Source organism: Myxine glutinosa, chromosome 6, assembly GCF_964187855.1.
Source record: "Myxine glutinosa chromosome 6, kmMyxGlut1.1, whole genome shotgun sequence".
Lineage (NCBI taxonomy): Eukaryota > Metazoa > Chordata > Myxini > Myxiniformes > Myxinidae > Myxine > Myxine glutinosa.
In genome coordinates, this window is record NC_136266.1 from 73818595 (window position 1) to 73832175 (window position 13581).

At 42.7% G+C, this 13581-nt stretch overlaps 1 protein-coding gene across 13 annotated transcripts in view; it reads right to left on the minus strand.

Moving 5' to 3' along the window:
* Positions 1-13581, minus strand: part of LOC137429976 (supervillin) — a 205371-nt gene that overhangs the window by 94622 nt on the left and 97168 nt on the right. For 9 of the 13 annotated variants that reach the window (XM_078780015.1, XM_078780012.1, XM_078780013.1 and 6 more), the window contains 6 exons: positions 9013-9162; positions 8591-8622; positions 7585-7646; positions 6797-6963; positions 5804-6026; positions 4952-5141 (listed from right to left, as the gene is read on the minus strand). In XM_078780015.1, the coding sequence (XP_078636141.1) occupies positions 4952-5141; positions 5804-6026; positions 6797-6963; positions 7585-7646; positions 8591-8622; positions 9013-9162 (824 nt within the window). The remainder of the gene's footprint in view (positions 1-4951; positions 5142-5803; positions 6027-6796; positions 6964-7584; positions 7647-8590; positions 8623-9012; positions 9163-13581) is intronic. The other 4 variants (XM_078780018.1, XM_078780011.1, XM_068120399.2 and 1 more) reach the window with 1 other exon arrangement.

The window sequence follows — 13581 nt, forward strand, 5'->3', positions numbered from 1 at the left end:
CTGAGTCACCAATGGTTTTAATGCTAATGAATGAGACATTTTTCATTTCCTAAGAAACAAATCAAATGGTATGTTCAAAGTAATCCCAAACATCTGAAATGGGATTGATATCCAGATATTATTGTGGCCAAAAAAAGAAATGGCATTTAATGCCACGAATTGGAAACCGCACTTGGGCACAGTGATGATGGAATGCGGTGATATCATTTTGAAAGTATGCGTAACTGTTTGGTAGTGGTGGAGCACAAGGTGCATGCATTTAGGTGGGAATAATGAACCCCATGGGTCAACCATGTCCTGCAGCCATCCATTTCACCCCCAAATTCAAATTGATCGATCATTTATTTGATGTCATCAACTGTAGTGACATAGTGAAGACTGACAATATGTTGGCCATTGCTTCCCTAGACGTTTTTCCATTGTCTTCACTGCCAGACCTCAACCAAGATCTTATTTTTAAAAACCCCTTCTTTAATAATTAGTCTGTAACCCCCTCTGATGCAAAACCAGTATTCATGATGTCTAACTGAGTTTAACTACTGCATTAACATTATTATGTTTATGGGGGGTAGATAGAAGAATACCGACCATAGGAGAGGTAGAACTGTATAGGAAGTAGCATGGACCATGTGTTGTGTAGGAGCATTTCGATGTATTAAGTAGGGAGACTGTAGCTTAAGATTGTTTAATTGTGCATCATGCGAGGGATGGTGCCATGCTAATTATCTGTAGGGTTTAAGGATAATGTTTCCCAGTACGTGCCTTCCCTCTGTAAACTTTCCATTACATTTTTTGCACAACCTTTAAACAACAACAACCGCCGACAAAAGCCAAGAATGAGTCAGTCGGACTAAGCCCCACCCAAATGGACCGAATAAGGAAAAGGCCCCACCCATGAGAGGCGGGTAATCAGGGGTCGGAGAGAAAAGGCCGGCAGTCCACACCCCAAGGTACGCGATTGGCCCGTAGGACTTTGGCGGGGTGAACAGAGAGGGAAACTACATGATTGGCTCTGAGGAGGGAAGAAGAGGAGTGTGCTTTTTGACGTGGATCAAACAAGAAGCTCGCCATTTTTGTGCACTTGGTGATATGGGAATTGTGTGCGCATTTTGGAGAGAGTTTGGAGCTTTTGTTGCGTCAGCAGCATTCTGAGGGAGGTTGTGGCGGTGGTACTTTTCGGAGGCGGAAGAAGCTGTGAGTGAGGCAAAAGAGGCCGTCTTCACCAATTGGCCTACGACTCTGGGCGATTCAACGCGGGAGTTTTGTTGGCTGTCGCCATCTTGTGCCCTTCCCACGCGGTGGCATCGAGCTTCAACGGCCACCAATCACCTAAAAAGACCCTTTGGAGACAGCTATGTGCTGGAGAGGGAACATTTTATTACCTCCACCACCAAAGTTGAATGGATGTTATGTTTTCACCGCTGCCTGTTTGTCTGTCCGTTTGTCTGTGAACAAAATATCTCAAAAAGTTGTGGAAGGATTCGGACGAAATTTGGCAGAGATGGAGCCTATGTGACAATGACGAAATGATTAGATTTTGGCGAAGATCCGGATTCTGATCCGGTTACTATAATTTTTTAAGCGATTCTTCACCATTGGAAGATAGGGCCAAAAACGATACATTGCAGGATATCTCAAAACGTTATGGATGGATTTGGACGAAACTTGTTGGACAGGTTGTGTGTGTGACAAGGAAGAATCGATTCAATTTTGGTGAAGATCCGGATGCGGATCCAGCTAGTAGAATTTTTAAAGTGATTCTTCACCATTGAGTGATATGGCCAACCAGGTGGAGGTTGTGCTCTCTACTGAGTGCCGTTCTAGTTTTTATTATCTTTTACCTGTGTGCGTGTTCGAGACAGTGTGTGGAGGATCCTCAATGTAGGGAATTTAGTTCACCTCGGTCTTTATTTCGACATTTTCATCCGCGTTTTAATTTTCATCAAACCATTGTTGAACTTTTATTTGCCGTGTTTATTTTTCGTGGTTTCGGAATAAACCCGTGTGTTCCATACAGTTAATATCTCGCATCCCTTCATTCCGGCACGCGCCAAAAATAATCGTCATCATCATCGGGATTATGCCTCGGCGTTAAAGCTGGTTCGGCTATCCGTCCCTGGTGATCTTAATTACCGGGCGATGCCACATTGTCAACATCTGGTGGAATAAATTTTCACATCAATCAGTTTCCTTTTTGTTTATTAGACTGTGCATTTAGCCATGTTTATATTTTGAAGCTTTCATAACTTTAGGAATGCCAAACATGATCTGACCGATTCAAAACTTCTGAAGGTAGGAATTGCACCAAATAGCACGATAAGTGAGGTAATCGATGGTAAAATAGAGCTGAAAATAAAATGAATATACAGTATAATAATGCAAGAACAATTAGAGTGCCTTCAGAAAGTATTCACACCCCTTGACTTTTTCACATTTTGTTGTGTTACAATGAATTTAAATGAATTAATTAAGCCTGAATTTAAAATGAATGAATTTGAGATTTTTTTTGTTACTGATCTACATATTTTTATTTTAATGCCAAAGTGAATTTTTTTCTTTTTAGAAAATTTAACAAGATAATTAAAAATGAAAAGCTGAAATGTGAGTCAATAAGTATTCAACCCCTTTCCTATGAAACTCCAAATTGAGATCAGGTGCATCCAATTTCCTTTGATGATCCTTCAGTTATCTCTATAACTTGATCGGAGTCCATCTGTGGCCAATTCAATTAACTGGACAGGATTGAGAAAGAAACACACCTTTCTATATAAGGTTCCACAGTTGACAGTGCATGACAGAGCAGAAACTCTATCATGAAGTCCAAGGAACTGTCCGTAGAACTCTGAGATAGAATTGTGAGGAGGCATAGATCGTGGAAAGGGTATAAAACAATTTCTAGAGTGTTTAAATTTCCAAGAGTTCCTAGAGTCCGCAGCTCAATGGAATACTGTTCCCCCCTCTGGGCCGGTGCTCCTGCCTCACACCTAGCTCGGCTTCACGCTGTTGAAACCAAAACTTTCAGAATCATTGGAATCTCCTGCGATGAAGCTAACTCTGAGGGCCTTTCACTCACTCACCGCAGGCAGGTGGGTGGTCTTTCTGTCTTCTACCGACTCCTCTCCGGCCTTGCTCCCCCAGCTCTCTCTGGACTCTGTCCCCCAAATATTCCTACAGGTCGCACAAGATCTGCCAGCAACCCTCTTAAGGTTAAACTGCCAAAATCTCGGCTCTCTGCTCACCTTCACTCTTTCATTCCCCTTTTCTCCCGCCTCTGGAACAAACTCCCCCACTCCCTTCAATCCCACCCCTCCCTCCAGGTCTTTTAAACAGCTGTTCACCATCATCTCTTATCTTCCCCCATCCAAAACCTTGATCTTTTCTACCCCCGCTAATTCACCCCAGATACACGTTTTTGAAATTCCAACTTCTTTCCTGGAAGTCCTTGCCGTGTCCATATGGTTTATACCTCTCCCACCTCCCCCCCAAGCCCTCTCCCTCCCACAATTCTCTCGATGTCCCTGCTCTCAAATGCTGTGCTTGTGTCCTTCCCCCTCTCTCCCCATCTTATCTACATCTCCCCTTATTTTGTGTTTTATGTGTCGGTTTGACTTTTTGTGTGATTAATGTTAGCTCTTTCACGAGCCTCGATCTTGTATACAAAAAAGAAAAGAAAAAAGAGCACAGTGAGCTCCATCATTAGGAACTGGAAAGAATATGGAACTACCCGGACTCTTCCTCGAGCTCGCCGTCCGACCAAACTGAGCAACCGGGCAAATGGACCTTGGTCAGAGAGGTGACCACAAGAACCCAATGACCACTCCGACACAACTACAGAGTTCCTCGGTTGAGATGGGAGAATCTGCCGGAAGGACAACAGACTATGCAGCAATTAACAAATCGAGGCTTTATGGGAGAGTGGCCAGATGGAAACTACTACTGATAAAAAGGCACATGACAGCACACCTGGAGTTTGCAAAAAGGCACGTGAAAGATTCTAAGAGCATGAGGCAAAATATTTTGTGGTCTGATGAGACGAAAATTGAACTATTTGGCCTGAATGCTAAGTGCTATGTCTGGCGGAAACCGAGCACAGCTCATTACCCAATTAACACCATCCCTACCATGAAACATGGTCTTGGCAGCATCATGCTATGGGGGATGCTTTTCAGTGGCAGGGGCTGGGAGACGTGTAAGGATAGAGGGAACCATGAATGGAGCCAAATACAGGGAAATCCTTGCGGAGAATCTGCTTCAGAGTACAAAAGACATTAGACTGTGGTGAAGATTTACGTTCCAACAGGACAAGGACCCCAAGAATACAGCCAATGCAACACTGGAATGGCTTCAGTCCAAAAACGTGAAAGTCCTCGAGTAGCCCAGACAAAGCCCAGACTTGAATCTCATTGAGAATCTGTGGAAGACTTGAAGGTTGTTGTTAACAGATGCTCCCCATTCAACTTGACAGAGCTTGAGCATATCTGCAAGGAAGAATAGGAGAAACTCCCCAAATCCAGACGTGCAAAGCTGATACAGACATTCCCAAGAAGACTCGAAGCTGTAATCACTGCCCAAGACACTTCTACGAAGTATTGACTGAGTGGGTTGAATACTAAAGTAAATTAGAAATTTCTGTATTTCATTTATAATTATTTTGTAAAAATGTCTAAAACAATAATTACACTTTGACATTATGGGGTATTATGTGTAGATCAGTGACAAAAAAATCCCAGTTTAATCCATTTAAAATTCAGGCTGTGACAACAAAATTTGAAAAAGTCAAGGGGTGTGAATACCTTCTGAAGGCACTGTAATCAATCAATAAACCAGGGTCTTTAAGATTTTCTTCATCGTGGTCATATAATTTCACTCAGCATAAGCCTCCGCTAAGCACACACCGATTCAAGCAATTATCAAGAGGTAGATTAAATGTGATATTAAAACGCCTCCATACCTGACAAGTAAGTGGTCTGCATGGATTTGTGGCTTAAGAACGATTGTTGAGCCCCGGAGGACACCTGGGCACCTATTCGAGAGTGTTGACTTGTCCGTGCGGCAGGTTGAACCGCCAACTTCACAGCGGAAACTGCTGAACTGCCAACTTCAGATGCAGGAATGTTGCTGTGATCCAAATTGGAAGACAACTGCAGAGGAAGAAAAAAAAAAAAAAACAATCCCAAAGCTTGTAACTTGAAAAACCCCTCTACCCCATATGTTCCATACATCCAACCCCTTACCTTCACTGCAATCAACCTTTGTGTCCACTCCCCACTCCTCTGTCTCTTATATCGTCCTCCCTTTTCTTTCTTTTCTCAAATATATATTTTTCTCAACTCAGCTCCCACTACCATCACCCAAAACGCATACATGGCTGAAGGAACGAATAAATGGTTCCAGGCAGAAGAGCATGAATACTTCCAGTCAGCAGAACTATCAATGAGATTGCAAACAATTTTTCATAAATTGTCTGTTTCCAATTATTCATCAAAGGGTTTAATTGAGGTCAATATTCGATGCAGGTTGGAAATAAAAGCCAACACCACTCACGAGATCAATTTTACCAAGATAACAGGACATTTGGAATAATCTTTATACCCTGGTGCATCTTCTGTCCTTTCTAGGAATATAGAGCTCCAGTAATAATAAAAAAATTAAATAAAGAAACCAGTAGGGAATTAATAGAAATAAAGTTTCTCTGGAGAGCAAAACAATTGTTGAGAATTCTAGCAATTTTTCCCCTTCCCCTCTTAGTTCACATAGCGTCGAGTTGTGTTACAAATTTCCCGGCACACGTCACACGCCTCACCTCATCGACCGTTACCGGTTGTGTCTGAAACCGCTGGGAAGAGCGCCGAGTACGTTGCTCAGGAACAACTCCAGACGAGATGGCCTGGCCGAGCCTCGTGAACAAGGCCATCTTCTCAACAAGGCTCAACTGGGAATTGTCCGGCTCCTCGTAGGTGTCCTGTTTCATATGGACCAACGGATCTCTCTTGGAAGTTGTTTCCATTTTGAGTGTTACTGGAGCCCTGAAAAAACGTATCGCAACAAACGTCGTATAAACGATGAAGAAGTATCAGTCGAACACGTGATGGAGCTTGGAGAATCCAATGGAGAGTTGTCCTGGAAATCTTCGCTCTTTGAGGAGATCGATGGCTTGTGCCATCACTATGTCATTACAACGGAGTATTTTTTAGCATTCAATTGCTTTGGCTTTTGGGGTTCGCTGATGGAATCCCATAAGTCCTATCTGACATAGCACAGGATTCTCATGACAAGTCAAGACATTTCAAAGGCAAGTATAAATTCTGGAGAGAGCACAACTCCATCAGGTTTGTGGGAATTGCCCACTGAGCGACCGACCGTGGGAATGTAATTCAAGCCGATGGGGACAATGTAACAATTATTTACCCACTACACCACCGAGCCGCTCTACTTTGTGTTTTCCAATCTATCAATGCATTCGATTTGTCATGAGCTGACTACTACCGACAAAAAAAAACAAGCTACTACCTCATATTAAAGCAGCACCACCCCCCCCCCCCCCCTTCTCATGCCTCCCCCCCCAAAGCCCTCTCCCTCCCACAGATCTCTCGATGTCTCCATGTCTCTCGGTCCCTGCTCTCAAATGTTGTGTTTGTGTCCTTCCCCCTCTCTCCCCATCTTGTCTACCGCTCCCGATGTTATTTGTTTTATGTGTCTGTTTGTCTTTCTGTGTGATTAATGTTCGCTCTTTCACGAGCCTCGATCTTGTATACAAAAAAACTGTACAGAGCCACACTGTAGATCAGTACTGTACCTGCATGTGGTTGGTGAATGTGGCACCTGACTGGATTTGTGAGGAGGACATTCCTGGCTCACGTCCCGGCTCCGAGATGGGCCGGAACGCTGATGCCAAGCCAACGAGGCGGGCTGCTTTTGTGTGTTACTCTGGGCTGCGGCCTTTTCTGGAACCGGCCCCATCGCCTGCACAAAAACACAGCCATTCCTGGCCAAGAACACCACGAAAGGCTTGTTTCTGTGCCGAACGTTCATGTGTTGTGCCACCGCCATGGGGTGTAGGGTAATGGTTTCTGAGCAGGATCTTTTTGCCGGGAGGAGTTGGTTTTGCAACCGGTAGGCAAAGGTTACCATAGATATGCTGCATTTACAAAGTTACATCACGTTAATGTAATCGCATGTCACCCATGGCCGACATTAGTAATCCCATAACAACAACAAACTGATTATCATAAACCCAAAAAGTACGTCCTCTCAGTGTCTGCGCCCCTACCATTACCGCGGTGAAAAGGTGTCAGAGAAAATGATTCACTAAGCAATTGCATGGGGGAGTAATCAGTGTCTGCAACACAATCACATGGGCTATGAAGATCAGTGGTACAATTTCAACTTGGTGTACAATGCCCCAAAGCCGATGCAAAGCATTAAGTTACATGGGAAATTCTGCATATCTGGTAGAAAGCATTTGTTTCCCTCTGAGATTTCAACGAGGCCACTCTGTGTACCGAATGCATCAAATGTCTCAGTTGAACAAGTCCAGTAAGTTCGTACAATTGACTGATATAGAGTAAAATTCACTTACTGTACCTGAAACAGCGAAAGCTTCGCAGCCATGCTCATTCGTGCCTTCTCGTCAGTTTTATCGCTCCCTGAGCAAAACCATTGTTGTTACTCGAAAAGATGACGTCACCATTGAATAATTTAGCAACACTTATGCATATGCAACTATGAAAGCCAGCTTCTCAATGAGAGGCTATCTATATATTACATACATGTCTGGGGAGGGGGAAAGTGGAAAGTATGGTGGATTTTTTTGTGAAAAATAAACATGAGAAAAGGGGAGAGAAAGGAGGACTGGGGAGAGTAAAAGGAGCGTGACGAGTAGAGAGGAGTGAGTGGAGGATATAAGAGGAGGTAGGGGACATAAGAGGAGGAAATGAGGAGGAGATAAGAGGGTAAGGATGCAGGAGATAAGATCAGGAGCAGGAGGTGGGAGGAGGAGATAGGAGTTGGGAGGATGATATAAGAGGAGGTGGGTGGAGGATATAAGAGGAGGAGGAGGAATTGGGAGGAGGAGATAGGAGGAGATGGGATGGGGAGATAAGAGGAGGCGATAAGATGAGGTGGGAGTGAGGATAAGAGGAGGTGGGAGGAGGAGGAGATGGGAGGCGTTTTGAGCAGAAGATAAGAGGAGGAGGTCAGAGGGGGGAGATAGGAAGAGGAAGAGGTAGAAAGATGGGGTTTAAGGAGGAGGGGGTGGAGAAAGAGATAAGAGGCGGAGGTGTTAGGAGATGGGAGCAGGAAATAAGAGGAGGTAGAGGAAGGATAAGGGGTGGAAGAGAAGGGAGCAAAAGAGGGTGAAGTAGGAGGTGGGAGGAGGAAGAGGGAAGGAGGAAGATGAGGGGAAGGAAGGATGGAGTAATGAGGAAGGGGAGAAGAGGACGGAGAGGAAGGGAATGGAAAGGGGGGAGTGTACGAAGAATAAGGGGAGTGGTCAGGAGTAGGGGGGTTCACAAGTTCCACCATTTAAGTGTACACAAACTAAAGAGCGCTTGTAATGCAAGAAACAGTTGTGGATAGTAAAGTTAATTACCTTCGATTGTATCTGTAGTATTTGCTCGTTTCCTGCGAAAAGAGGAAGATTTCCATAGCTTTGAAATTTTAACAAAACTCATGGCCAAAGTTATTGAATACAAATTATAAAATATACAGGAAGGAATATGTTAGGAGGAAGAGAGGACGGTAGGAGAATTGGGTGTGAAGGCAAAAGTTGGTAGATGGGAGAAGGAAGGAGGGGGTCGGGGAGGAGGTGAGGCACATGTAATGTGGTACATAAAGAAATAGGGGGAAAAGAAGACGGGGTTGTGGAGGTTTGAAAATCTGCCTTACATACGTCTATAAGAGGTGAAAATGAGTTCAGAGAATAAAAATGTCGGACAATGAAAGATTCCTTAATCGTACTAAACACGCTACGATAAGAAAGGCACACCGTACAGTATATGGAAGGGATCTCACAGCGGTTGAGACGATGCGCTCACGACACCTTGCTCTTGCTGGGACGCAGGGTACGAGGTTTGCTGTCGTTCTGTGCTGGTGATCGGCTGTGTGTGGAAACGCTCATTCAACCTTCGGCTTTCTCCATTCCTGGAACGTCCCTGGGTGCTGCTGCGGAGGATACAGAAACTGTGAGCAGGCGGCTTGTGTTGGCAAGAATAGAATCCAAGTGGAAACTGGGCAGGCAATGCGTTAGGTGAACACGTATCATACAACAAGGATGGAACAAAAAAGGGTGTTTGGACAATGAGCGTAACACATGCTAAACAAATGAGTCAATTTGAACATCAGTGAGGCATTGGCAAACCTCCTGTTTGTGGTCATGAAAAAGGGCCATGCGGAACAGGGATGTTTAAAATGTGATTTGCCAAAAACGTCACACTTTCGTGATGGGTCTCCCAATAATCCCAAAAATCCATGCATCATGCTTCTCGTCCAGGAGCAAAGAACATGCCAGATGGCCGTCCGTCAACACCCCATGTAGCTTTAGTCTGCTTTGATACTTTGGTCGAACGGACCCTGCGGAACAGTTCCAGATATTTGGAGCGACACACTGTAAGTGACGGGGTTGGGTACGATGGCCACCAAAGTCGTAACATACGTGTGAATATCTTTGTACAGACCCAACCAATTCTCAATATTGAGACATCTAGGTATTCATACTGTGAAGGCAATGGCAAACCACCTAGTATAACCCTCACCAAGAAACTGCTCCGGCAGCACCAACACGAGTTAGTATGGTACATCAACATCAAAAAAATGTATTCATATTACAAAGCTGAATCCGAATTTGTAGAGTGTTGGGTTACTTATTGTAATATGATGCCACTGTAAGTGAAAATGTCACGCAATGCTTAATTTTGATAGAGTTGTCAGCAAGTCATTTACTCTCAACTCGAGTCAAGTCATAAGTCATTTTCCATCACGTCAAAAGTGATATTTTCTAACTGAACACCATTAATTTTCTTTATGGAATGGGCCGACATTTTAATGTAATACCATCAATTTGATATCATTGAAAAAGAGTCAATACATGTCCCTCCACAGCAAACCTTTTCTTGCGTTTGGACCCGTGCAAAAAATAGTAAATCGGTCTTGCGCTGCCAATTTTTAAAGTGTCAAAATAGTGATTAATCAGCCATAAAAATGGCTTGGTCAATGATGGGTTAAGGGAAGGTATATTTTAAGGAAACCAGATATATTTTGTTAAATCATCTTCCGAGCTTGCTTAGTGTGTTTAGTAAATTATAATTTTAATAAACGATGAAACCTGTTGCTTTGGGATTACCTATTACACACCTTCAGGCTTAAACCTGTAACGCTCATGAAATACCAAATTTGACATAATTTCACAGAGAGTAGGCCATTTAGTCAACCATATTGGACATACATAGCTGTGAAACGTGACCGACCCATCCTTGCAACAACAACAACAACAACAACAAAAAGAGCAATCAGAGATGGCAGACCCTCACCAGGATGTTTTTAATGGTTTTAAAGGTTTTTGTGTTAAAAAAAATATGGCGGCCAAACTACAACCGATGACGTCATCATTAATTTTTTTCTCTCCACCAATTTATCCCTAGATGATGCTCAAGAAATTTCATCTTGATCGGATGAAGTTTTGTACTTGTCGAATTATGACGTCATAATGGAAGCACCTATGACATGATCAATAACATATGTTATTCCCCATGGAAAGTTATTTACTATGAGCCAACTCCAATTTTTTCTATTCAGCGCTTTCGGAGATATAGAGGTGCAAATTTTTTCGTTTTTTCCAAGATGGTGCCCATACCAAGTGACCTATGATGTCATAATTATCATTTAAAAATTCTGCAGGAGGAGGTGCACCTCTGGTTAAAATTTCCTGTCAATCGCACCAACGGTTGCAGAGAAAATCATATTTATTCTGTGCGGACAAATAAATAATCAAACGGACTCACATGCAATACCCTCTCCTCTGGTGAGAGTAACAACAACAACAACAACAACAACAACAACAACAAATATGTCAAAATTAATCAATGCACATAACCAAAGTAAAAAGGAATAAATCGTAAGAAACTGTGTTGTTCATGTAAGTTATTACTTAAACTTACTTAAACAAATTATTGCATTTGAGAAAGATCGAATTGGCTAATGTCTTGTCAGCCAGACGAGCCCAGTGCGGTGAGCTTGAGGCAGGCATGGCTAAGACCCTCATAGGAACTTGGAACAACCTCAACAAGTTGTTCCTGTTGAGGCTCCAGAACATGAGACACGCACAATAAAACAAAATTTCAATTATATGTTGATGTTTTCTCATTTCAGGATGGATTTACCAACGTTTGTAGGCCTTGCTTTCTTGCTGTTTTACACAAAATTATTTGGATATGCGTGAGGATCAGCAGAAGTCCCCTTAATTTGAGCGTCAAATTAGTGGTCTTCAAACTTGAATGACTATTCAATGTCGGCAAGTCAAAAGTTTACAAGTCAAGTCAAGTCTCAAGTCAAATTTCTGCAAGCCAAGTCAAGTCACAAATCAAAAGAAATGTGATGAGTCGGACTCGAGAAGGAAGTCCCTGACTCGAGTCTACAACTCTGGTTTTTGAGTTATTCAGATAGGCCGCCTCCCAGGTTAATACTCCAGGGTGAATAAGCAAGATCTCGGACTATATTATAACTTCCCTTCAGAAGAGCTGAGGAAGTAGCAGCACCATCGCAATAAAGTCATCCAAGTAGGAAAACAACTGTGACTTGCTTCTTGTTGCGTTTCTAAAACTTGTGAGCTGTTGCTCCAGTGCGATAACTGCGTCGCAGAGCCTATGTGTAGTTTCCTGAAAACCTGTTGCGGCTTCCAATGCTCGTTTGCAGGCTTTGACTCGCACTACCACGGCTTTCTCATCAACAACACAGTCCTCCTGTTTGGACATTCACACTACCTGAAGGCACGCTACTGGAGGTTGAGCAGGGCTTCCATTACCAGTGCATGGGATCTCACTCCTCTATTGTACAATTTCCCCTTCAGAAGAGCTGATGTTGTAACACTGTCAAATACACGACTCCATGAGCAAATCCTCAATCCCTGACATATCTATCATACTTTTTTCCCAGGAGAGCATCAGAACTCGTCTTCCATCTGAGGAGTTGCTACATCCTGGCGATGACGGCTCATCATCATTCTTCACCTTCCTTCTCTAGTTTTACGATAATCCAATGCAGCAAGCAGTAAAGAGCATCTGCTATCAGAGCTATTGATTTTGTCACAGATAGGTCATTGATATTAGGTAGCTGAACCGAAATGCTTTGACAATCGGTGATCTTGATCAGTTTGGCAGTGCGTTACAGCAATCCTACTCTGTCAGAGTCATCTAAAGCAGTCGGAGTCCTTCGCCAGTTCCAGGAACTTCTCCGGCAGCAGCAGTTTTATATTAGTCGACAGAGTTAATGACATATTGAAGAGATATTGACCTTGAGTACAAGAGCTCTGATCTTGTACGGTCGCACAGTTAATGTAAAAAACAATGTCATCTCCAAATTGCTTCTTCAGTCGCGGTTTTTGTTTTTCAGCAAATTCTCAGAAGGACGTATCATACAAGGTTTCTTTTCACCTTCAGAATGACCTTGCTCATATATGAGGCAAAGCAGAGGTTTATATACTTCATCCTTACAGACTTCCAGGGCAGCATCAAGCTTTTGTATGGAGTCTCCTTAGAATCCACCTGGCAAATGATACAATTCTCAAAGTTTTTGAGCTTCTTTCTCTTTACTGGAGCAAGTTCATACACATCTGTCTGGGCCAATCACTGTATCAGATTTGGAATTACATAAAATTCACCCAATCATGAAGCAAATATAATTGCATAGCATGTAAAATAATTACCCCATGCCTGCAAAGCAAAATCCGAGGTTAAGCAATAATTGGTTCATGTCCGTCCATCTTATCAGTTTATGATTTGAGGAACAACTTATTTAAATGGATTTTAAATTTTGAACACGAATCAGAACATGAATAGGAAGGCAAGTTTGCCGTTTTACTGCACTTTGGCTCTGAATTCATCTCAATCGCGTTCGTACAGAGAGGAGTGAGATAATTTATTTACTCTGTCTACCTGTCTGGCAGTCAAACAAAATGCAAAGTCACTCGAAACAGGAAACTTGCTGTTTTTAAGGACGTCATAAAGGAAACAAACAACAGGCAACAGGCCAACTAATGGAAAGGGTTAAATAGGGTTGTGGAAGTCTGAATGGACTTCCAACTGTTCATGAGATGCCTTTCTCTTAAGAGTAGGCGAGCTATCGCTGGCATCTTGTTTCAAATTTGTTTTTCACTTAATTTAATTCTCAGGATTGATAAGTGTCATTCGTTGTTGCTGTTTAAAGGCAACGAAAACCCTCCAATGATGGTCTCTTCCCACTAATTGTTTAAATCCTCACGGATCAAGACAAAGACACCAGTTATCATAATAGTCTTCAATATATATATATATATATATTGCCAATAAAAATGAAGAATATACTTCATTGATAAAGCTTTGATCAATCTGC